The sequence below is a fragment of the Camelus dromedarius genome, chromosome 10 (assembly GCF_036321535.1).
Source record: "Camelus dromedarius isolate mCamDro1 chromosome 10, mCamDro1.pat, whole genome shotgun sequence".
NCBI lineage: Eukaryota > Metazoa > Chordata > Mammalia > Artiodactyla > Camelidae > Camelus > Camelus dromedarius.
In genome coordinates this window covers 30,331,332-30,358,090 of record NC_087445.1, presented here as the reverse complement: position 1 = coordinate 30,358,090, position 26,759 = coordinate 30,331,332, and the positions used below count along the sequence as shown (strand labels likewise).

General features: G+C 38.0%; 1 protein-coding gene and 1 long non-coding RNA gene across 2 annotated transcripts in view; one reads left to right on the top strand and one right to left on the bottom strand.

Moving 5' to 3' along the window:
* LOC135322342 (uncharacterized) overlaps nucleotides 1-11,980 on the bottom strand; it is a 94,656-nt gene extending 82,676 nt beyond the window's left edge. The window contains exons 1-3 of the long non-coding RNA XR_010382870.1: nucleotides 11,655-11,980; nucleotides 8,942-9,082; nucleotides 6,862-6,927 (exon numbers count right to left, since the gene is read on the bottom strand). This is a non-coding gene — a long non-coding RNA (uncharacterized LOC135322342). The remainder of the gene's footprint in view (nucleotides 1-6,861; nucleotides 6,928-8,941; nucleotides 9,083-11,654) is intronic.
* A 415-nt stretch (nucleotides 11,981-12,395) lies between these two features.
* The window catches only part of UHRF2 (ubiquitin like with PHD and ring finger domains 2), a 76,254-nt gene continuing 61,890 nt past the window's right edge, over nucleotides 12,396-26,759 (top strand). Inside the window, exons 1-2 of the mRNA XM_010993417.3 lie at nucleotides 12,396-12,892; nucleotides 18,108-18,341. Coding sequence (XP_010991719.1) covers nucleotides 12,740-12,892; nucleotides 18,108-18,341 — 387 coding nt within the window. The 5' untranslated portion in view covers nucleotides 12,396-12,739. The remainder of the gene's footprint in view (nucleotides 12,893-18,107; nucleotides 18,342-26,759) is intronic.

The following is a 26,759-nucleotide window of genomic DNA, read 5'->3' as shown; positions in this document are numbered from 1 at the left end:
ACACTCAATATTGTCAGTTTTTTTTTTTATCTTGAGTCCGTGGTACTGGGACTTGTGGAAAGTTTTAAGAAATTACATATTGTTGTGATATTCTTAAAAACTATTTTTATTTTTAGGGATTAAAATTTAAAAATCCACAATAATTCCTAATGTTTTTCAGATTGCATCATGATATATTCTCAGGGGTCATTCAAAAAGTATGTATTTTTGGCTTAGCAGGGATTAGATAAAATGATATTAGGTCACAAGTTTCAGGTAGATCAAAGTTTACCAGCATCAACTGGTCATGTGACAAAAAAATTCATCCTGTACCAGCAAATATATGAAGCACATGTGTAACAATAATTTGTGGTAGACCGAAGGATAGGAAGATTATGAGAAGTAAAGTAACAAGATTACTAAAGCCATAAAAAGGTTACCAGTGGGTAATCTATTATGACAAGGATTGGCAGTAGATGGTGTTTTAGATTCATTACAAAAATGGCCATAATTATTTCCCTCCCTACCCCTTTGCAATGAATCTTTGCAGCTCCTCTTTTTAAAAAGAGGAGTCAATTTTCCCTCTATTTGAGTTTGGGCTGGTCTTAGAACATACTTTGCTCAGCATAATCTGGTGAATTGATACTGTGCCAATTTCAAATCTAGGCCTCAAGAGACCTTGCTGGCTTCCACTGGCTCTTGTAGAACCCTGCACATCCACTATATTGAACAAGTCCAGGCTAGACCATGTGGTACAGTGACAGGCCATCTCAGGCGAGGCCATTCTAGACCACCCAGTCATCATATGAGAGCTGAATAACTGCTCAGCTGGGCCTAGTCCAAATTATTACCACATAGAATAATGAGTTAAATAAATGGCTGTTTTAAGCCTCTAAGTTTTGAGGTGCTTTGTTAGGCAGCAAAATCTATGAAATACTAGAAGTATATCTCAAGTACGTGATGAAGAAGAAATTCTTAATTATCATTACAAAAAACTCACGCATAAATTTACTTCTGGGTCCAGACCATAGCTGCTGCTGACAACGGCAATCAACATTCACTGGATGGTATGAATGGTACACTAGGTACTTACATGTGATATCTCATTCATTCTTACCACAAATCTACTAGGTACCTAATCAATCACAGTTGTGGAAACTGACATTTGCCTCACACAGTTGACTCCAAAGCTGACTCCAAAGATTAAGCTCTCACCAGCCAAGAGTGAGTAGTTTATACTAAACCAATACTACCTTTCCTGCTCATCTCAATTTACAGACAGGAAGTTGATAGCCCAGAAAAGCTATGATTAGCCCAAAGTAGTCACTTCTAATTCCCCAGTCTCATGTAGTCTTTTGCTAAAATACACTGTAGTCAATAAATTATACTAATGCTCATTATAAAAAATCGTGGTAGTTTGTAAAAGAAAATATGTAGGCTAAATTTTCTTTAAAAATTCTCTTTCAACAACCTAGAGGAGATAATAAAATTCCCTCACTGCATGGAAACCTTATAAAACGTAATTTTAATAGTATTGTTTTGGAAGGAGTGCATTAGATGTATCTGGTTTATTTGCATAGTGTAAATAGCATTTTAGGTACCAGGGGTAAAATGAGAAAATGGGACTGTCATGTTGTTGTAAATATTTCGAAACTGTGTTGTGTTGTGTTGTTTTCTGTTTTGCTTTTGGTGTAACAAAGTTATACTTTAGGTTTTTGTTTTGGAGTCTGGGAGTGAGCAGAGAGAAGGGAGACAGTAGATCTTTCTGAGTTTTGGAAATCCTCTGGGATTTCATAAGAGGATAGAAAGCTGCTTAAAGGGCCTCACAAATACTATTATTTGCTTGTTGAACTCATTAAACACCAAAATAATTCAGATATATGTAAATTTGCCAAGCAGATCTTAGTACTGCATAATTTATCTCTATCTTCAGAAACACTGACAGAAACACTATTGGAAAGAGCTCCCTAAAGCTCATAAATCCAAAGTCATAAAATGCTTTTTTAAATGACAACAATGCTTCCATCCCAAATTCTTTATTATCTCAAATCACCAACAAAATCATTTGAAAACCAAAATAAATTCTATCGACTGAATGCATTCAGATACTGTGACAAAAACAGAGGAAAGTAACCATTATTGAGTGCCTATACAATGAAACTTTATCTCATCTGGTTCTTGCGGCACTATGAGAGGTATTATACTTTTTTCAGATATAGAAATCAAAGCTCAGAGACATTAAATAAGTTGCCCAATACCATAATGCTGCTAATGAGCAGAACCCAGATTCAAATTCAGGTCTATCTGATCCTAGAGCCCATGTTCTTTCCATCAAGCCACATAACTTCATTAAGTCTGCATTAATTAATCTAACTGCTAAATGGATATGGAAAAGTTATATAGTATTTCTTGCTCATGCAAATCTGCAAAATAATATCAACATGTGTTTTCAATTAGAAAATGGGGAGGGCGAAACACCTTTCTATAGAAAACACTTTAATGTCAATAACTTTTCTCCTTCACAGACAATAATCCTAACAGCAAACTTAGTACTATAATAGTGAGCTTGAAACACTGTATTTTTTTCCTCTAGTCCAGGCAAAAAAACCCCCCCAAAAAACTATTATTATTACATCAATTTTCTTATCCTTCTTTATAAATAGTAATAGTTTAGAGGGTGTTCAACATCTTAGGACCTAGGAATTTAGATTACAAGAAAATGCTCAGCAAAGCTTTTTCTATGCAAAATTATAACCATCTGTATTTTTAAAAGACATTATAATCTACCTCCCTGCAAAGAGAAGGTAGGAGGGCATGAAGAAATGCTCTAAGGTTGGGTGGGGAAGAAAGCTGAAGAGAGGTAAGTTTGCCTTTAAAGGTCTGAAAATTATGCAAATTTGTTTCTTGTTCCAAGAAGACACCTGAATAGACTCCAGCTCCTCCCTTCCTCCCTTCTATCCTTCAACAACCACCTGTTAAGTATATTTAGGTACCAACTACCAAATTTTGTGTTAGAAAACAAAAGATAAATAGAATAAGTCTCTATTCCCCTGGGGATCAAAAATTTAATGGTGAAGACAGTCATGCAAACAAATAATTACAGCTCTAAGTTTAAGAGTTAGAGACATGAACTAAGTATAGGAATACAGGGGAAGCCTTTTCTTCAGCTGGGAGGTATCAGGAAAGGCATTCTGGAGGAAGTGGCATTTGTGGGAAATTTTGACATATGAGTTGAAATTCTCTAGGAAAGAGCCACTCCAACTTCAAAGGAGGGTGGCTAGAGGAGTTTAAAGGCAGGAGTTTACTGACCTTTACCCTTAAGAATAAAAGATGAAAAGTGGAGACCAGTGAGACTTTTCATAAATCAAAATTTAGCAAATCTTGCAATTTTACTCCTAAGTCAGTGTTTCTAAAATTTCTTCCTAAGGCAGAGAAGCATGAGAAGGTTGGGGTTGGGGATGGGTTATAACCTAAAATAACTTTCAGGGAACACAAGATATCTGAAGTGTCCTTAATTTTATGTTAGAGCTGGGGTCAGCAAACTATGGCCCAGAGGCCAAATTCTGCACTCTGCCACCTATTTCTGTAAATAGAGTTTTATCAGAACCCAGGTATACCATTCATTTACGTATTGAATAGAGCTGCTTTTGTACTACAACTGCAGAAAAAGTACTTGCAAGAGAAAGTATCCGCCCACAAAAACTTAACATATTTACCATCTGAAACTTTAAGAAAGTTTGTACTAGGGCTATATGTCAACAAATAAATCTCAAAAAAACCACCAAAATCCTTGAGTTAAAAAGTAAGTTTCAATGTTATAAAGAATCATGTTATATAAAGCTTAAAAAGGCTCCAGTGGGGAGGGTAGAGCTCAGTGGCAGAGCACATGCTTAGTATGCACGAGGTCCTGGGTTCAATCCCCAGTACCTCCATTTAAAAATAAATGAATAAATGCAGTCTCTGCAGCAAATGGTGTTGGGAAAACTGGACAGCTGCATGTAAATCAATGAAGTCAAAATACTCCCTCATACTATACACAAAAATAAACTCAAAATGGCTTAAAGACTTAAACATAAGACAAGGCACTATAAATGTCCTAGAAGGAAACATAGGCAAAACATTATCCAACATGAATTTCACAATGTTCTCCTAGGGCAGTCCCGCAAGCAATGGAAATAAAATCAAAAATTAACAAATGGGACATAATTAAACTTATAAGCTTTTGCACAGCAAAGGAAACCATAAGCAAAACAAAAAGACAACCCATGGAATGGGAGAAAATATTTGAAAAATATGAGACTGACAAGGGCTTAATTTCCAGAATATATAAACAGCTCATACAACTTAATAACAAAAACACAAACAACCCAATCCAAAAATGGACAGACGACCTAAACAAGCAATTCTCCAATGAAGACATACAAATGGCCAATAGGCACATGAAAAAATGCTCAATATCATTAATTATCAGAGAAATTCAAATCAAAACTGCAATGAGGTATCACCTCACTCCACTCAGATTGGCCATCATTCAAAAGTCCATGAATGATAAATGCTGGAGAGGGTGTGGAGAAGAGGGAATCCTCTTAAATTGCTGGTGGGAATGTAGTTTTGTGCAACCATTATGGAAAACAGCATGGAGATTCCTCAAAAGACAAAAAATAGACTTACCATATGATCCAGCAATCCCACTTCTGAGCACATATCCAGGAGAACTTTAATTCAAAAAAGCACATGCACCCTAATGTTCACAGTAGCACTCTTTATAATAGTCAAGATATGGAAATAACTTAAATGTCCATTGACAGATGACTGGATAAAAAAGTTGTTGTATATTTATACAATGGAATACTACTCAGCCATAAAAAGAATAAAATAATGCCATTTGTACTAACATGGATGGCCCTGGAGAATGTCATTCTAAGTGAAGCAAGCCAGAAGGGGAAAGAAAAATACCATATGATATTACTTACATGTGGAATCTTAAAAAAAAAAAAAAAGACAAACTTATTTACAAAACAGAAACAGACTCACAGAGATAGAAAACAAACCTATGGTTATGATAGAGGGGAGGGAGTGCGAAGGGATAAGTTGGGAGTTAGAGATTTGCAGATACTAACCAATACATAAAAAATAGATAAACAAGTTCATACTACATAGCACAGGGAACTCTATTCAATATCTTGTAGTAACTTATGGTGAAAGAGAATATGAAAATGAATATATGCATGTTCCTATATGACTGAGACATTATGTTGCACACCAGAAATTGACACATTGTAAACTTCAATAAAAATACATATTAAAAATCAATGAATAAATTAATTTAAAAACCTAATTACCTCCCCACCAAAAACAAACTTTTAAAAAGACCTCAAATTTACCATTGCTTAGAGATAAATGTATTAAAAGTATAAAGATAGGCATGACAATTATGAATACCCAATTTCAGAAAATGTTTCTCTCTTTGGAAAAGAGAGAGAAAAAGGAATGTAAACAAAGAGGCATCTTAACTATTTGAAATGTTTTATATCTAAAGCAAGGTGGTGAATACAAAAATGTTTATTATATTATTCTCTATACCTTTTTTGTATGACTAATGTATTTCATAATTTAAAACCTCTTGATCATACAAAAAAAAAGGAAAAAAATAGATAGAAAAGTTATGTTCCAGATTCTATTGCCACAAAATGGCTGCAATAATATCTCCCATCCCATATGCTCTTTTCACAATGTGACATTGCTACCCCTCCTATTAAGGACTGGGGTCTTTATCCCCTCCCTCCTGAAACTGAGTAGGCTTTTGTGAATGTTTTGGTAAAAGAATATGGTAGAATTGACACTATGTGACTTTCAAACTAGGCCATAAAAAGTGATACAGCTTTCATACAACTCAATATCAAAAGAAAAAAAAATCCTAATTTAAAAATGGGTGGACGAACTGAATAGACATTTTTCCAAAGAAAAAATGCAGATGGCAAATAGGCACATGAAAAGATGCCCAACATCAGTAATCATCAGGGAAATGCAAATCAAAACCACAATAAGATGTTACTTTAAACCTGTCAAAATGGCTATCATCAAAAAGAACACAAATAACAAACGTTGGCAATGATGGAGAGAAAAAGGAACAGTTGTACACTGTTATGAGAATATAAATTGATGCAGCTACTGTGAAAAAACAGTATGGAGGTTTCTCAAAAAACTAAAAATAGAACTACCATATGACCCAGCAATTCCACTCCTGGGAATATATACCAAAAAAACAAAAAACAAAAAACCCCAAAACACTAATTCAAAAGTATACATGCACCCCAATGTTCGTAGCAGCATTATTATTTACATTTGCCAAGATATGGGAGCAACCTAAGTGTCCATCAACATATGAGTGGATAAAGATGTGGTATGTATATGTATATGTGTGCATATGTGTGTGTGTGTGTGTATATATATACATACACATATACACATACACGCACACATATACAATGGAATACTACTCAGCCACATAAAAGAATGAAATTTTGCCATTTGCAGCAACATGGATGGACTTGAAGGATATTACGCTAACTAAAAGACATCAGACAGAGAGACAAATACTGTATAATATCATTTATATGTAGAATCTAGCATTGCCACTAACTAGTGAATGTAACAAAAAAAAGCAGACTCAAAGATACAGACAACAAACTAGTTCGGGGCAGGGGCAACACAGATGTAGGGGAAAGGGGGACACAAACTACCAGATGTACGATAGGCTCAAGGATGTATTGTACAACACGGGGAATATAGCCAATATTTTGTAAAAACTAAATGTAAAGTAAGCTTTGAAAGTTATATTAAAATTTTAAAAATTAAAGAAAAAACAGTGATATAGCTTACCCTTTGCTCACTGGTTGAAGTCTTCAACCATCATGTAAGCAGCCTGACTGCTCTGAGGTGGCCATGCTGTGAGAAAACCCAAAGAGAAAGACCATGTGGAGAAGTCCAGAGTCGTCTTAGGAAGACTAGTTTCCAAATACTCTAGCTCCCATTCTTACAGTTTTAACTGCATCTAACTGCAATGGCATGACAGATTCTGAGCCAGAACTCAGGCTTTCCAACTGAACCATTTTGGAATTCCTGTCCCACAGAAAGTGAGAGATAGTAAAGTGACTGTTGTTATTTTAAACCTCTAAAATTTGTTTTGCACAGCAAGTTGTAATTGGAAGTTGAACACTAAGTTGACCCCACCATCAGGAAGTTGAACCCCAATAGCCTTCAGTGGACAAATCTGAGCTGAATTGATCCTAATACCCTCAGAAAAGTTGAGCAATAAGAAGGATCGATCTTGGGAGGCAGGAGAAGGCATGAGACTGAAAACAGGGATAAATTTTAAGTCTTTAGTGAGAATCTCAGGCCCCTACTCCTATTTGAATCATGAGGTAGGTATTCCAAAGAACCAGGGCACTCACTACAGGAAGGACAAGGATCATTCTCTGGACAAAGTGAACAGGGAAGCTTTCAGAGAAACAAAAGAGGGACAGCTGAAGGGTAAAGAACACTGGCTAAAGAGGGAGGACACTGGAAATTTAAGCTCTTACACTGTCACTCATTGATCACATGTTCCTGTACAAATCATTTTCTCAATTGTTAAAGAGCTTAGACCAGAATGATATCTGAAGTAGATTTCTAGCATAAAAATCTGTGACTCTAATGAAAAGAGGACAACCTCTAAAATATTTCTAGTTTAAGTAATGAACCACATGAAGTGCTTTTTAGTCAGTGGAAATTCTAATTCACATCTTAGAACATATAATTCTTTAACAAAAAAAGCCTCAGGGATTATAACAGAAAACCTCTACTTAAGGTATTTCTAATGTTTCCCCACCAGGGGCCAATTAAAAGGGTGTGGGCCTGTGGAAAATAGTATAGAAGTTTATCAAAAAGCTAAAAATAGGGGGGTAGGGTATAGCTCAGTGAAAGAACACATGCTTAGCATGCACAAGGTCCTGGGTTCAATCCCCAATACCTCTTCTAAAAATAAATAAATAAATCTAATTACCATCCCAACCCAAAAAATTTAAAAATAATAAAAAGAAGCTAAAAATAAAACTACCATATGACCCAGCAATTCCACTCCTGGATATATATTCAAAAAAACAAAAACACTAATTTGAAAGGATGCATGCTCCCCAATGTTCACAGCAGCATTATTTACTTCCCAAGATACATAAGCAACCTAAGGGTCTATCAACAGATGAAGATAAAGATGTTTGTGTGCGTATATATAATGGAATATTACTCAGCCATAAAAAAGAACAAAATTTTGCCATTTGCCCCAACATAGATGGAGTTGGAGGGTATTATGCTAACTGAAATAAGTCACACAGAAAGACAAATACTGTATGATATCACTTACATGTGGAATCTAAAAAATACAACAAACTAGTGAATACAACAATAAAGAAACAGACTCACAGATATAGAGAACAAACTAGTAGTTACCAGTGGGGAGAAGGTAGGGAGGAGGAACAAGATAGGGGTAGAGGATTAAGAGCTACAAACTACTATGTAAAAAATAAACTACAAGGATATACTGTACAACACAGGAGATACAGTTAACATTTTATAATAATTATAAATGGAACATAACCTTTAAAAATTATGAATCACTATGTTGCACTCCTGAAACATACAATATTGTACATCAACTGTACTTCAATTCTTTTAAAAAAGGAAAAAACAAGGTGGTTTATGGGCAAAGGTATAGGGAACTGAAGGAATATCTATGAATTTATGACTGTAAAAATGTTACAATCCCTAGACCCAAAGCAACAAGGGAAGGGAGAGGTTACCAGAACATGGAAGAGTGAGTCATGCAGAGCAGGTCACTTTTGGAGGAGTAGTGACTTTCCAGGAAGGCAACACACAGCCCAAGGTGACCTTTCAGGGAGAAAGTCAGGGGAATAAATATACTGACCTCATTCTGTTCCCATTCTGCAGTTTCCTCTCTGTGCTTCCTCTCCACTGGCCAAACTTATTTGGAAGCCTGAGAGCACTGACCCCACAGATGTACTCCCTGCCCTTGGACTCCAGGACAGTGGACAGGTAGAGAGTGGCCCTAGCAGAGAAACAGGAAGATAATCAGCACAGATGTGCAGATGAAAGGTAGTAATTAGAGCTTTCAAGACCAGAATGGAATTCCTTTTTTAAATATATATATAAATTTTTGATTTTGAGACATTAGTTGGGAAAATGAGATATTCTGAGGAGTGATAAGATTCTAGAATAATTAGTTCTATAATAAATTTTTTATCTTTCTGTTTTGCTTCTTTTTACTTGGAGAACTATTGAGTCATGAGTGATAGCATAAACTTCAGCATTTGCTTCTCTTCTATGTAAATAATTCCTCTTTTCTTTCCGTGTTCACATCTAAGTTGTTTCAGCTACACATTTGGTAATAAGGCATGATATATCAGAACTGTATGATATTTGGTTTTTGTCAGAGAACTATCTTTTTTTTTTTAACAACTGAGCAGCTTCCTAAGCAAACAACAACAGCATTGTAGGGAAAAAGAGAAAAACTTAGGTACAACATGTATTGTGTATGGAAATACAGAAGGATTTATTTTGTTACTTATGGAATCACTACTTAACAATTACTTTTATTTATATCCTAAGTAACTTATTACATACACAAGGTTGTTTCCAGATGTAATTAATTTGGTCTGCACAGGACAAATATATTTTTTCTAGGTCTCATAACTCTAAACCCTGTCCTGCCAAACAATTGGGATCCACACTGACTAGCTTCCAAATCATATAGAGCCGCAGTAAATACCCAATTTTGACAACAGTCTTGACAGTAGTAGTCTCCCCCTCCACTTCCCCATGGTTTTCCATTAAAGACCCACCACATTAAGAAAGATAAATTCTCACAGGAGTAAGTACAGGAGATCTTGACTAGTTCCTCTTTCAGAACTCTTCTACTTCCTTTCAAAACTTTGGACTTGTATTTCCAACTGTCCCTCAGATATCTCCATTTATATTTTGGATGCATTTCAAATGCAACACAGGGCAAAGGGAACTCATTGCATTTTTCCAACTTGCTTCCTCTTCTAGTTAAGAGCATCACCAAATACCCAAACCATCCATTTAAGTCTCCCAAACTAGAAATTTGATAAGTATTCTTACCATTCCATTTCCCTCATCCCCACACAGTCTACAAGTCTGATAGGCTTGATTTTCTAGAATATTCTAGTCTACCATTTCTTCCCTTACTCACTGTCGCAAAGTTCACCAAAACTGACGATTGCCTCTTTAAAAAGCTTTTGACGGCATCTCCTTTTTCTCCCCTGTCCCTTAATTTTCCCCTAAGGCATCCTTCCACATTCTTTCTGCTGTCTTTACAAAGGCATATTTAATTACTTCAGTGGATTCCTTTAAAAATTTTAGTTTCTCCTTGGAGCCCACAAAATCTACTGCTTTGAATGCTAATCTTCACACTCTGTCCCTCTCTTTAGTCAAACTTTCTCTTACGTGCAATCTCTTCTGACCTGTAAAAATGCATACCTTCTGTCTTTGCTTAAGCACTCTCTTCTCCTTGGGCATTCTCCGCTTATCTAAAGTCTCTCCATAATATTAGCACAAAAATAATTTATTGGGTACTACCAAGAGATATTCTATGCCAAACACTTTACATTCATTAGATGCTATAAGCTCCTCTTTACACTGAGGAAATTAAAGCAAATAATTTGTCCAATGTCAAATTTTAAGTAAACAACAAAACTGGGTTTACAATTCAGGTGTATCTCAGCCTATGAACTGAACATTTAAATGCTGCCTTCATTACAATATGCCATTTAACTCGGGTCAAGTTGTACCCCTAGCCTTAAGCTCCCTAGCCCCCCTTGTCTCATGTCTAATTGCTGTTTTAACCAACAGTGAACTGTTTAGTACTAAATTATTCTTTAATATTTTCACTTTTTCTAAATCTTATTTGAACTGAATTGTAAATTCTTTGTGAGCAGAGAATTTAAAAAAATAAATTCTTAACATGCCTCCACATGGGCATAGCATATCCTTATAATACCAAATAGCGATCCCTTATCGAGGCAAGTTAAAAATGATTTTTACATTTATACATGTAATGAATACTCAGTATTTACTTTACTTAAATCAGGAGCAGACAAGATGAGTTAGATTCAGAGGATATAAATGAATGTAAAATTTTCAGCAAGAGCAGAGACTATAATGTGTGTATATATTCTATTTTTTTGTCCCTCCCGTGTTGAGACCATTTTTTTGATACTACTGAATTTCTCTATACTTGCAATTATTTTAAGTGGTTATCGCAAAAATGCCGCTCTACCTTTACGCTAATAATTTGCAGCAGTCTTAATATACAAGTTATTGAATTTGACTAATATTAAAGTCTGAATTTTTTATATATATATATAAATATATATTATATATATAATTTTTCTACTTTCATATGCTCTCTTCCTTCTTAAGAAGACATTTTCATTTTAAATAAGCCCACCGTTGGGTATGTTAGGCAATGCTGCTTTGGGCCTATTTCTGAGAATTTTTTCCTAGTAGGCTCTCCGGAGTCCTTTCTTCGGAGGTTTGTAATTTTGCATCCCTTAAAAGCGTTTTCCACGACCCCGCAATCCCTTAGGCCAAAGGCTCACTAATACGGAAGGTCCACAAACGGAAACGTCCAGCTCTGGCGAGCGGCCCTCTGAGCGGCGGCACCAACACGTCCGTGGCCCAGAGTCCGATGAGAGCGCAGCGGGCCTGAGAGGACGATCCCAGCATGCCCCGCGGTCTGTAGGCCTAGGGCCGCCACCTGGGCCAAGCGGCGGGAAACGCCAGGAAGCGGGTTTCCGCGCGAAGGCAGCATTCCGACGCGGCGGGAAACGAATTCGCGAAGCAGAAGGGTCCCCAGGGGCTTTCCCGGGTGGCCCGCCCCGCCAGGCCGCGTGGCTGGCGATATCTGGCTGAGTGCGGTGGAGCGGCATCATTTCCTTACGCGCTTTCTCACAAATTTAGGCCGCGCCAGCCTGCACGCACCTCCCCCCTTTTCATAATCATACAAGTGCACGTCAGAGTTTCTTATCTTTGGTGTGTTTTTAGACCACAGAAACGAGTCGGCTAGACCTGAGACGTAGCTCGCGCCCCGAGTCGCGATACCACGGCTAAAGCGGTAACCCGCGTGGGCGGCCTTGTAACCGCCAGACACCCGAAGGCTAGAGGGCGTGTCCAGGGTCCAGGTGCAGGCGGCGGGGCAAGTAACGGCTCTCGGCAGCCCCGCCCCTCCGCCCCGCCCTCCCCGCGTCCGCCCATTTTAGTTCCCTCTGGTCTATAGCCACTTCCCGAGTCCCTTCCTCTTTAAGGCGGAGCCCGGCGTAGATCTCGCGAGATCGGGATTGGCGCCGTGACCTCCATGTGGGAGCTGGAGCTGTATAAGTAAACACTCGGCGCGGTGCAGACAAGGCTTCCTCCTATTTGTGAGGTGGGGGTTGTGGTAGCAGCCGCGTTTCCGACTGGTTCCGGTTTCCTTCCCTCCTCAGGTCTGCTGGGCGGGCGCGCGGTCTAAGATTCACTGCCGCCTGCCTGGCCCGGCGTGTGGTTGGTCTTCCTCCCTTGTGTGCCCGCTAGCCCGCTAGCCGGGGAAAGCCAGAGCCGCCGGGGAAGCGGCGCGGGCCGGGCGGGGCACGGCGCCCCAAGCGCAGGGGGAGACAAAGCGGGGCCGGATCCTTCTCCCCGCGCCGAGATGTGGATCCAGGTTCGCACCATCGACGGCTCACAGACGCGCACCATTGAGGACGTGTCTCGCAAAGCCACAATTGAGGAGCTGCGCGAACGGGTGTGGGCGCTATTCGACGTGCGACCGGAGTGCCAGCGCCTCTTCTACCGGGGCAAGCAGGTGAGGCGCGCCTACCGCACCCCTCGGGAAGCCCGAGCCAGGGCAGCGGTGCGCCACCAGGATGCGTGGGCTGGGCGGCGGGAGGGCTTGGTGCACCGCGCGCGCAGAGCGCACCTGGCTCCACTTCGGGTTGGCTGCCTGTGAGGCTCAGAGTGCGGGCCCTGGGCCCGCCGATGGAGTGCAGCTGGATCTCCGCCTGCCCCGAGTACAGGTGGGTCGGAGGTGGGGGCACCCGGAATGCGGAGACCTCACCTCCCTTCCCAGCGGGGCAGCAACCAGAGGCACAGTCAGCCAGAGCTCCTGGGTTCCCTTGTTTCCCGCGCTCGGTGGGTCCGGGGCCCCAGGAGGGCGGGGAGGGCATCGGGCTGTGGCGGCCATGCCAAAGTGCCGGTGGGAAGGGCCAGCGGCTCGGGCTCCCGGCAGCGCTGACCCGGCTAACGGCTTGTATCGCTTCCGTACCTCTACCGCGCTCCCGGCTCACAAATAGAAACTTAGATACTCCCCCCTCTCAGGAACAAGACCCTAAGTCGGCCTTCTCACTGTGGAAGAAATTTGTATACAATAAAGATGCTAAGGGTTTCCAGAACTTCTGGCCCGCTTCCTTCACCTCTTTTTGGAGGATCAAATCTGTCGTGGGGAAGATTAGAGACCTGGGTTGAAGGAGCTCTTGATGTAGCCCGGGACCAGGTTTAAACTGCCAAGTGTTAGCCGGTGTGTTTTTCCCACAGTGAAAAGCAGTATAAAAAGCTTGTTTTTCTCTTACTTCTTACCTTCTTGTAGGCCCCTCACTCAAGCTTTTAGCAGAGCAGTTTGGAGCATAGCCAGCGGTACATACTTGAAGGCTGAAAGTGTTTTTGGCGGTGAGGGTGTCTGTGGGCGTCACTGGTGGTTGTATGGTATGGCCGTGGTCTGGCCCATTGATGATTTTTCCCACCCACTAGTCTCTCGTGGTCTGTACCTAGAGGCCTAGACCCATCCTATTTTACTTACCTTATTCTTTTCTTTAAAAAAAAAAACAAAACAAACATTAATCCACTAAAGAAGTTGGCATCCTCCAGTTGATAGACCATAGTTTGGCTCTAATCCTCTGTTTTGAAATAAGTGTAGCTCTCTTTGATTTGGTAGAAGTAGCCGTTTTCCTGCAGCCAAAGGGTTTGAAAGGAGTATTAATTCTCCCCTTCATAGGCTTACCCTTCGAAAACTGCCCAGAAATTTTAGAGAAACACGATTACACTCTGAGAAAGAAGAGTCAGAGGTTGTTTTACTTTGTTTTTAAATAAGCGATAGCATCTTTGATATTTGTTTGCAGCCAGTTTTATATTGTTGCTCTAGTGTTTGACTTGTACAAAACAAGTGTTCAATTTAGGTATGAACCTTGCTTTAGAAATAAATGTATATGTATTAAACACTTTGTAGCTTTATATTGCTGTGCCTCCAGTGGCTATCTTTTTATTTTTGGGGTCAAAAATCAAAAGCTTGTAATCAAATCTTCTGAATTTTATTTTCTAGCTAGGGACAATAGTACATGAATTCCTGGAATACTTTGGTGACTTCAGCAGAGATAGAAATGAAGCCTGAAAATGTATTCCTGGGCAACACCCCTACAGTCTAATTGTCAACTATGCTAAAAAGAAAAATGTGCATCTGGCTGTCTTGAGGAAAAAGTAGGGATTGGGTTAAATTCAAGGCAACAAAGTAGACTTCCAGTAAACCAGGAAGCTATTCCAGGTTCAGAGAAAAACTGCTGAAGGAGAACAACCTTTTGTACTACTTACCCCAGGACAGTTGATAACTCACCACTTTGATTTCACTAACCAATAAACCAATAGGAATTAGGAATGGACCTTGGGTGCCCCACTGAGTGAGAGAGAAGGAAGACATTGCTCCAGCTGTGTTTACTTCCTTACGAGCTGACAAGTAGCCATGGTAGTGATTATTATCTTTGTTCTTTCCTCTTTGGAGTCTACAGTAGATGGAAAGATTAACGTACCTAAAGCAAGCAACTACTAAATTGGTGTTATAAGGCTGACCTTATCCTGTAAAAATGACTTTGTGTTCATTAGAAAAAGGCACCCCTTCCTCAAGATGCCTTATTGCCACATAGTGAAAAATGTCATAAAAAGCCCCACAAATTGACAGTCTTCATGATGTAAATGATCCTTCCCATCTTTGTATGTGAGGTCGGCTGCTTTTCCTCTTCTGTATACATCACAATCACTTGTGGATATTTATTATAGATGCTCAGCTCACCCCAGAATTGTAAGTGGTGGAATTTAACAAGACACCAATGGGAGATTCTGATGAACATCAGAGTTTGAAAATGAATATTGAAGGGTAGTCAGCCTCCTACCACTTTCTTACTGTTCAAAGTATGGTCCCAGGATCAGCAGGACTAGCAGCATTAGCTTCACCTGGGAGCCTCACATCAGACCTACTGAAGGAGAATCTGTATTTTAACAAGGTCCCCAGGTGGTCTATATGCAAATTAAATGTGAGTAGCTGTAATTGTGTGATTGACTTCACTTTTTGAGAGTCAAAATGGAGAGAGCAATTCAGGGCTGTAAGTTTGGTTAGAGTAGGGTAACCTCATTTGGATATTCTTCTTTGGGAAGTTGAGTTGGCACCCTGGGGTTTGGAGGGGTTTTTTGTTTTTAAGGAAGAGTTACATTGGTGGATCTCTAAATCTTTTGAGAATCCAGAGTTTTTTCTCCTTTAAAGGATACTCTGTCCTTTTCTTACTCCTTCCCTTATACCACTGTAGGGATTCTCAGATTGTAAATGTGGGACATAAACCAGAGCTGAAGAAAAACTGAGTAGTTGCCTTTTGCCCCTCGACTCTGTTTTTACATGGAATACAAAATAAGTGTTGGCCTATTTAAAGGGACGTGTGTGTGTTGTGTGATGTGACAGATGAACGTTATTAATGCCCTCCACCTGCATCCCTTATCTATAGCCTCTGAGGAATGATTTCCCCCTGCCTTCTCAGCCACTGTGGAACTTACTATGCAGTAGTTAACAATCACTGTTTCAGGAAAACTGGGAGGGTACCTGTGAATTAGGGAAGGACTAGATAACCTGGGTTCAAGTGACTGTTAAAGCAAGCATGAAGAATTGAGAAGAGGTGATTACATGTTAATGTGGGCGTAACTTCTGTTATAGGGCTTTATGCCTTGATAATGCTTAGTGTTTGACTTAAAATATTGCTTTTCCTTTAAACCAAGTACTTCTTGAAGCAGCTTGTATTTACTATGATCACGTGGTAGAAACTAGTCAGAGGGACTGCGTATAAGAATGCCCCCAGAGTCCCTCTAACTTGCATCTCAAATATCAATGGAAAAATGTTTATGGAAATACTTTGAATTTCCCATTATTTCACCATGTTAGCAGCTATCTTCATTTTGGGGCATACCCTACCAGTTAATCTGCATGTTCTGTGCTGCTGGGGGTTTTTCCCCTGCTTTGAACATGGCATTTTTGTAATTGTCATAATGTGCAACAGCTGTATGTTTAATCAAAGTGTGCTTTTTCAGTTGTTTCAGAATTAGTGTGGTCTTACTTGAACCAGAGGAAGGCTGTTGAAGAATGTGAAAATAAAGGTGTGAATGTGTAGCTTTTTGCTCCTTGAGTTTTTTCCAGGAGTTAAGGATTAGAAATTTTTGTTTTTTAATCAGATAAGCAGTGTTAACACTCTATCCTGTAAGGGTTTATCTGCTTGCTGACTTGGGAGACTCCTTAGGCTTATTTGAAATAAGCATGTTAACTATCTGTGAGATAAGTTGTAATTTAATTCCCCCACTGGGAAATTTGAATTTCTCAATCCTTTGTTCTATTTAACAATAGTGAACACCTGTAGTGTGCAGGCGTGGGTTCAGTGTGTTCTTGGACCACTTGAATTAAAGTTATTTATCTAGTACATCAGTAAGTTTGTCATTCAAGGACAGACTTTTCATTTTTCCTTTACGGTTGACTTCTCAAATGGCCTTATTGTGTTAGGATTGTGGATGGTGACAGGCATTATATAGAAAGAGGGAAAAATGAACAGTGATTAAATTGGTAATGTTTTGGGGGAAGTGAGAGTTATGATCTTCAAGTTTAGTGAAATGGCCAACTGAATTTTAAAAAGAATTTTATGAAGAAACTAAGTGGAAACTTATTTTCCTAGGGTTTCAATAACAATTTCTGTAACAATACCAAACGCTGGGTGACTTAAGACAAGAAATTTATTGCAATTCTGGAAGCTCTAAGCCCAAAAATCAAGGTGTCAGCAGGGCCATCCTCTCTGTCTCTCTAGGGGAGAATCCTTCCTTGCCTCCTTTAGGTTCTTAAACTTTGCTAGCAATCCTTGATGTTTCTTGGCTTATAGATGCATCACTCCAGTCATGGGGCTGCCTTGTCCCTGTGTATCTCTTTGTCCAAAGTTCACTTTTTTATAAGGACACCTATTTCAGTAGATTAGGACCCACCCCATAAGTTGATTACCCCTGTAAAGACCCTATTTCCACATAAGGTCACATTCTGAGATACTTGGGATTGGGACTTCAACATATTTGGGAGGGAGTCGGTGGGGGTAGTGGGTGGACGCAACTCAGTTCTTTACAGAGACCTTGCCAAAATATGGGTAAGTTGCAAGATAACGTATTCATTATTCATCCTGGAATAATTTTCATAACACAACTTGAATCACCTTTACAGAGAACTTGGGGCAAGTTGGAATAGCATGATCAAGAATTGTAATTATTCTTGCTTGAATTCTTTTCTGCTTGATTTTTTTAAAAAACTGACAGTGCTTCAGAAAGATAAAATGGTTAACTTAATGTTTCTATGAACACAAGGTCATTAAACAGCTCACTTGGAAAATTCACCTTTTCTTTCTTGCAGTGGATTCAGGCATTGTTTATTAAAATACACAAAGCTTGGTGAGAAACAGAGTTTTTCTGCCTAGGTAACGTCACAGGAACAATGATACATTTTTGGTTTCAGTAGCTATCAGTGTTACCTATAGTTAATATAGAATGGTTCTAAAGAATTTACTGAGGTCCTGAGAAGATGCTGACATCAGAGGCCATAAAGTAATAGAAATGGTTTCAAGATCGCCAAATTGCAATGCTGCGAATTTTATTTTAATAATTAGGCTAAGACATTTAGGTAACTAAAGCTGTAGAAAGATTGAATATTGAGAGAAGTATTTTAATCTTTTTCTATCTTTTTTTTCCAGTTGGAAAATGGATATACTTTATTTGACTATGATGTTGGATTGAATGATATAATTCAGCTACTAGTTCGCCCAGACCCTGACCTTCCTAGCACGTCTAAACAGACTGATGTACAGACCAAACCCTGTTCTAATAGTCCACCTAAAGTAAAAAAATCCCCAAGGGTGGGACCTTCCAGTCAGCCGTCTACATCAACTCAAGATTTTCTTGTTGATCCTGGCTTTGGACTGTATAAGGTATGTTGTCTTCCTCAGACTTGTTAATTGTGAGAGTATAATTCTGTTCTCTCGAGGATGTTGTAAGTAAGTAAACATTGATTGCCATTTGAAAATAAAGATTGGGCTGCTAATACTTTAACTTTTAAAAGTAATTTTTAAAAAGTTGTGAAAGATATATAGACCAATGTATAAAATGTATATGTCCAGTTCAAGAATAATAAAGCAAACACCTGTGTAATTCTACCAAGGTTAAGAAGTAGAATGATGCCAGTTCCATTTTAGAGTCTCCTGTGTGCCCCTACCAGAACACATCTCCCTCTCTCTCTCCCTTAGAGGTAAACTACTTGTTCTGACTTTTATGATCATTTTTCTTTAGTGTTATTACTGACATGTGTATCTCTAAACAGTATTTTGTTTTGCCTATATGAACTTTGTTTATATAATAGATTTCAACTTTTTTGCAACTTTGGGGGATTTCATCCATATAGCTATATTTTTTCACTGTTACATTATTCCATTTTATTAACATGCCCAGTACATTTACCTAATCCATGATTGATAGTATTTGGGCAATTTCCAATTTTAGCTGTTTTAAAAAGTGCTGTTTTGAACCTACTGTGTGTATCCTGGTGTACATGTTGAAGAATTTCTTGAGGAATTTTTACCTAGAAATAGAAGTGCTGGTTGTTCATTCCTAGGATACTGCCAAACTGTTCTCTACTTTGTTCCATTGGTCTGGTTTATCCCACTGTCCATGCAGTTCAAAGTACTAGTAGACTATTTTGATATCTCTTTTCCCATCTCCGAAATTTAATTCCTCTTCAAGGGTGTCTTGGTTTTTAGCTTTTAACCCTAGAAGGTAAAAATTTGAGAATTAGCTTGTCAAAACATTACAGATGAATAATCTGGTGGGATTTCAATGGGAGTTGTATCCATAGATGAGCTTAACAGTGTTGAATCCTTCATTCATGGAATGATAGTCTCCATTAATTTAGATCTTTGACATCTTTCTCAGTTTTTTCTTTACATATCTTGTTTGATTGCTAGTAGCTTTGTTTTTGATGCTATTATAAATGGTTACCTTTTAAAATTGTGACTTATGTGCTGTGTAGAAATGTGATTTATTATTGCCCTTTGTTATCTAGCAGCTTTTTCAAACTCTATTCTAATAAATTTTGTAGGAATAATTAAATGATGGTTTTGGTCCATCTCTTTCTATCCTTATATTGTTTCTTAAGTCTTACTAGTTGGAATAAATTGGGACCCAAACTTAACTTTTCAGAGTATTTTCCAGGCTAAAATTAAAGATTGATAAATGAAGTGAATTACTTAGGAAAATGCAAATAGAGATAATCTTAGATCTGTAGAAAAAATGCAAAATTTGTATCTATGGAAAAATGTAGACAGATCCATAAAAATGGAAAAAGTCAAAAGTAGCAGAGCACTATATCAAAGTACCTGGCCTGGCTAGGTGATGCATTGCTTTAAACCCATAAAGAATAGATAATTAGAATGTTACCTAAATTGACCCACAACATTAAAAAAAAAAAAAAGGAAAGCTTCCATTTGTCTTTTAAATTTGGTATAACATTGATACTTAAAACATGACAAAAGCACACTGGTATCACTGCATATTGACATATACCCTAAGTTATGTTTAGCAAGTAGAATTATATCTATGTATTTTTAAAAATACCTTGATCAAGTATGGTTTGTCAGAAAGTGAGATAGTTTACTATTAGGAAATGTTTTATATAGTTCATCATGTTAGTAAACCAGTGAAAAATGATCTAATCCAAAGTATTTTCTGCATCTAAATAAAAATTGAATGCATTTTTGATTTAAAAAAAAAATTCCTTGTGGGTTGGGTATAGCTCAGTGGTAGAGTGCATACTTAACCATGCTCGAGGTCCTGGATTCAATCTAGTACCTCCATTACAAAAAAAAAAAAATCTTTTTAAGAGGAACAGGTGGAATAGATGAATATTTTAAACCACACATTAAGCAATATGCTTAATGATTGGGGAAAAGTCAAAATATTCCCATTAAAGACAGTTAATGCTGTTATTTAACATCTTTCTAGAAGTGCTATATAATACAGATAGGCAAAACAACAAAGTGTTGTAAATACTGGAGAAGGCAGACATTACTTACAAGTACCTGGAAAGCTGAGAAAATGCATTAGAGCATTATGAGCAAGCAGTACAACAGCTATTGAAATACCAATAGCTTTCCTTGCTATAATCATTTAATAAAAGAAAAAAAATTTCGGTAACAAAACAAAAGTCTGGGAATAAACTTACATGATATGCGCAAGACTTACATAAATTAAAATAGTGCTTTAAGTAGTGCTCAGAATTCAGACAGAATTGTTAACATTGAAAGCCCACTTGCCATATGGTTCACATCACTCATTGATCTCTAAAAACAAGAACCCACCAGTAGCAAAGAGCAAACACATGTATTACTACATATGTATTATATATACATGTGTTTCCAGCTTGACAGAGCAAGGAAATACATGTATGTATAATAACTCCTATGTATCTGTGTATCTATATATGTAACCATCTGTATCTAAATTAAGCTTACATTATTACATCCTAACTTTTTGGTTAAGGGCAACGGTTTAGAAGCTATTTTTGACTTGATTTGGGCAGTGTAGGTACAAATTTCTTTTCATAGGAGGGCCAGCTTATATATCTGCAGGTCTGAGATTAATAAAGGTTAAGCAGTAATGGTTAATTTAAATTTCTGTTTAGCACTTCTCAACACCCTACCATGTCCCCTCCCCTGCTCTAAATCAGAAGAGCATCATGAAAAACTACTTCTCTTAGCAGATCTTCACTTTTTATTTTCAATGTTAGCGCTTTGGCCATCAACTACTTCTATCTAGTACTTGGGTTTTTAAACATCTCTTACATTTCATACTAATATAATAGACGTTAAGGACTTTAGGTTTATCTCAGACTTGGTTTCAAATTTCAGTTCAGCTGCTTTTGAGTTATACAAACTTGGCAAGTAAATACATTATCTTCCTTTCCTCATTTAGAAACACACTTGGAACCTCTAGTACTTAAATGCTCAAAAGGGTACTGTTATTTATAAAGTAATACGTTTAGTCAAAGCTGGATTTAACCTTTGTTAGTTGAAGAGGCTAACACAAACTTGCTTTTTTGGATTGAAGCTCAGTAATTGTCATAGGTATTTGAATTTTTGACTGGTGACTTTTTTTTCCTTATAGAAAGGCTTATTTATATAATTCATTCATCAAATATTGGGATATCTAGTATATATTTGTACTAGGTACTAGAGATAAGGGGTAAATGAACGATACTGTCCCCTGCCTTCGTGGAATTAAATAGGTATTAACTTGTGCTAACTTAAGTATTTAGAAGCTGCTACTTTTATTTTGAGTTTGTTTTGAATTTTATGTATTTTTCTTAGAGCAAGTCTCTGAAAAGTAAGTATATCAAAATTTCATTAAATTGTATATGGATCACTTAAAAATTGGGAGATTTTTTCCTTTCATCTTGAATTCTTGCCTATGTAACTTGTACTTTGAAAAGATTTACTTTTATAGGGGGAGAGCATAGTTCAAGTGGTAGAGCACATGCTTAGCATGCACAAAGTCCTGGGTTCAATCCCCAGTACCTCTTTCAAAAATAACCTTAATTTCCCCCCCACCACCAAGATGAAATAATTAAGTAATACAATAATAAATAAAATATTTAAAAAACATTTAAAAAAGATTTCTGTTTATGGAGCTTCCCATAATTAAAATTGCTTTATTGATGAGCAAACAAATTTGGGGGCTTTCCCTTCCTTTTGCCTAAAAATATTTTTGGACCTCATGATAAGCAGGTACAAAAAGTGGATTTTCACACTAACATTACTCAAAACAGACATAGGTAAACATTTAAACTTTAAGATGAAATAGTAATCTGAAGTTGTTATCCAGTATCATTCTTGTTTTGCTGCATTTGATAATTCTGAGCAATATTTGGTAAGTTTCAGGTATCTTTTCATATGTTATTAAGAAGCTAGATACCACTATCACATCTGTAGAGCCTGTAGCAGATTGTGCAGAGGCTGGGTCCGTCCATCCCCATTGTACAACACAACGTTAATTTCACACTGACTCTAGGAAGTAACTTACTTTCTGAAACCAGGTGGACTTCTGATCCTTAAATTGGCTTTAATTCTGGTTTTTGGATGTGGAAGTTTTGTATGACTTGTAAGATCCTACTGTTGAAATGACTCATCCTGGCTTAAATAAGTGTTCAGAATGATTATAGTAAACTTTTAGGGTTTAGCTAAGTGTGTGGCACTGGTAAACTTTTACATGTCCATGCTCATTGTAGCAAACGAAAAGGAAAATTGTCAATAGCTAGGTAAAAATGGATTTTATTTTTACTATTACGTATCTTTTGTCTACAGTGCCATGCTGCTTTATGTAAAGTTTTTGATTATTAAATGTAATAGACAGTATAAGTAAGAGTAGAACTTAATTAAATAGGAAGTCAATGTATGTAAATACCACTCAATTTAAGAAGAATAGCAGTACCCCAAGAACTTCTGATGTGCCCGCTCATGATATAACTCCCTCTTCCCTAGGTATAACTCATATCAGAACTTCCATGATAATTATTTCTTTGCTATCTTTTAACTTTATCCTATTGTTATCCTTTAATGACCCCTTAACCTTCAACCTGCATGTGTATCCCTAATTTTCCTCTTTCTGAACTTTATGTAAATAGAACCATATTGCATTTTGATTTGTAACTCTGAAGAAACATGCTATAATGAGAGGACTGTGTTCAGAGTTAGAGAAAGCTTTATCATCTTAGCTCCCACTTACAGTTATGTATCTCCTGAGGGCAAGCGTATTTTACTTCTGAACCTCACTGGAAAGTAAGAATGATTTTGTATTCTAACTTTTAAAGGAGATAATGTATATAGGATTATACTGCTAAAGTATTTACTAAGAATGATACGGTAATAAGACCATTCTCTGAGTTTTAGTGAGTCTTAGCATTGAACTTATATTGATACCCAGTGAAAGTTTTTTCCTTTGTACCTACTATGTGATTGCTAGATTGGCAAGTCATACAAATTTGTCATCTAATCTCTTAATATACTGCAAAGTATGTTGTTTTAAAAAGAAGCTGAGGCTGGGACACATTAAGTAACTTGTTCAAGGTTACATCTTATAAGTGATAAACGTAGTTTTTAAGTCTTTGCTTATCTGCAAAGCTGGTATGTTTTCCAGAGAGCATATATACTTGAAAGTATATCCAGCATATAGTAAATCCTCAAATATTTGTCATTAGTACTGTTTTGTTTTTTAATGATTGCTCCTTGCCTTCTGTACTTTTTTTTTTTTTTAATCAAATACTTGCACATGGAAAACTCTTCTCTAAATGTTGCTACAGGCACACCTCGGAGATAACTGGGTTTGGTTCCAGACTACAGCAAAAAAGCAAATATCGCAATAAAGCAAATCAAACAGATTTTTTGGTTTTCCAGTGCATACAAAAGTTATTTACATTATACTGTAGTCTGTTAAGTGTACAGTAGCATTATATCTAAAAAAAAGATTGACATACCTTAACTTAAAAATACTTTATTGCTAAAAATGATAACCATCATCTAAGCCTTCAGCAAGTCATGATCTTTTGTCTGGTGGAGGGTCTTCCTCGTTGAAGACTGCTAGCTGACTGGTGGCTGTGGCAATTTATTAAAATAAGGCAATGAAGTTTGCCACATCGATGGACTCTTGACAAAACAAGTTCTCTAGCATATAAGGTTGATAGCATTTTACCTACAGTAGGACTTCTTTCAAAATTGAAGTCAGTCCTCTTAAACCTCGCCACTGCTTTACCAACTAAGTTTATGTACTTTTCTAAATCTTTTGTTATCCTTTCAACAGTCTTCATAGCATTTTCACCAGGAGTAGATTTCATCTCAAGAAATCACTTTCTTTACTCATCCTAAAGAAGCAATTCTTTATCCATTCAAGTCTTATTCTAGTTCTCACGCTATTTCTACATCTGCAATTTCTTCTTCCACTGAAGTCTTGAACCCTTCAAAGTCATCCATGAGGACTGGAATCTTCTAAATCCTTTTAATGTTACTTTGACCTCTTCCCATGAATCAGATGTTCCTACTGGCATTTAGAATGGTCAGTCCTATACAGAGGTTTTCAGTTAACTTTGCTGAGATCTATCGGAGGAATCACTATGGCCACTATAGCCTTGTGAAATGTAATTGTTAAATAATAAGGCTTGAAAGTCAAAATGACTCCTTGATTCATGGGAATGAATGTTGTGTTAGCAGGCATGAAAACGGTATTAAACTCATACTTCTCCATCAGAGCTCTTAGGTAACGAGGTGTGTTGTCATTGTGAAGTAATATTTTGAAAGGAAACTTTTTTTTTCCCTGAGCAGTAAGTCTGCACAATGGGCTTAAAATATTCAACAAACCATCATATAAACAGATGTAAGCCAGACTTTGTTCCATCTATAGAGCACAGGTAGAGTAAATTTTGCATAATTCTTGAGGGCCCTTGGGTTTTTCAGAATGGTAAACGAGCTTTGGCTTCGGTCTCAAGACACCAACTGCATTGGCCACTAATAAGTTGATCAGCCTGTCCTTTGAAGCTCTGAAGCAGGCATTGACTTCTGCTCTGTAGCTATGAAAGTCTTAGGTGGCATCTTCTTCCAGTGTAAGGCTGTTGCTTCTGTGTTGACAACCTGTTGCTTAGCGTAGCCACCTTCGTTCATTATCTTCACTTAATCTTCTAGATAACTTGCTGCAGCTTCTACATCAGCACTTGCTCCTTCACCTTGCATTCCTGTATTATGGAGATGACTCCTTTCCTTAAACCTCATGAACCAACCTCTTTTAGCTTCTAACTTTTCTTCCACATCTGCCTGACCTCCCTTAGCCTTCATAGAATTGGAGAGAGTGAGGGCCTTGCTCTGAATTAGGTTTTTGTTTAAGGGAATGTAGTGTCTGGTTTGCTCTTCCTATCCAGACCACTCACAATCCCTCCACATCAGCAACAAGGCTCTTTTGCTTTCTTATCATTTGTGCATTCGCTGGAGTAGCACTTCTAATTTCCTTCAATAACTCTTTGCATTCACAAATTGACTGTGTGGCACAAGATGCCTAGCTTTTGGCCTGTCTCTGCTTTCAATATGCCTTCTTCAAGCTTAATCATTTCTAGTTTTTAATTTAAAGTGAGAGACTCTTCCTTTTCCTAAACACTTAGAGGCCATTGTAGGAGTATTAATTGGCCTAATTTCAATATTGTCGTGTCTCAAGGAGTATGGAGGCCTGAGGAGAGGGAAGGAGAAGGGGAACTGCTGGTTGGTAGAGCAGTCAGAACACATTCAACATTGATCGATTAAGTTCCCCGTCTTCCATGGGCATGCATGGTATGCGGTGCCCCGAAACAATTACAATAGTAACCTCAAGGCTCACTGATTACCGTAACAAATATGATAACGAAGTTTTGAAATACTGTGAGAATTACTAAAATGATATAGACAGGAAGTGAGCAAATGCTGCTGGGAAAATGGTTGCAATACACTTAACCAAAGTAGGGTTGCCATAAACTTTCAATTTGTAAAAACAACGTATTATCTGAAGTGCAATAAAGCTAAGCAGAATAAAATGATGTATGCCTGTGCATTTTTGATATGAATAAATCTAGCTCTTCAGCTTAGATTTATGTGAGTGGGTTTGTTTTTTTTTTTTTTACTTTAGCTCATGGCTTTTCAGCTCAAACACCCCTCCTCCATTAATCATAGTTTGTTTAGCCTCTAACTTTTATGATGTTTTGACATATTCAGGGCAGGAGGTGCTTGCTGGCTAAGGCTAGACTACCTCTGTCAAGGCTAGCTAGTAAGAGACAGAACAGCTTGTCAGTGAACCCATCTTCCATGAAACCAACCAATCCAAACTCCACAACCCTAGCCACCTCCTTTATCTAAAGCACACCCACATACCAACTAACCATTCAGAGTCAGGTACCAACCAACTGGTGACCACCCCTGTTGCCCCAGAGCGTGCTAATATTATTCACACTAGCCAGTGCTAAGCTGCTTCCCCTGCCTAGCCTTGCCTTTTCCATGCAGAACACATACTCTCTGGGCCATGGTTTCCTCTTGTTCCTTCTGCCTCCTGACCAGACCTAGTGCTTCTCATTGTGGTCCTGCACAGAGTGCCCCACTTTCTTGAGAAACGTAAGGAATTCTCCCAGTGGCGTTAGCTTCTCCATATTGTCATTCAGTAACCTCCATAAATTAAAATCCTGAGGTTGTAGCTAAGACACCCCTCTCCTCCCCACACACACGTGTAAACACACCTATTCTGTTTTCTTGTCATTCTGTCTGCTTTTTTGCTGCTCTCTTCTGGCTAAATTACTT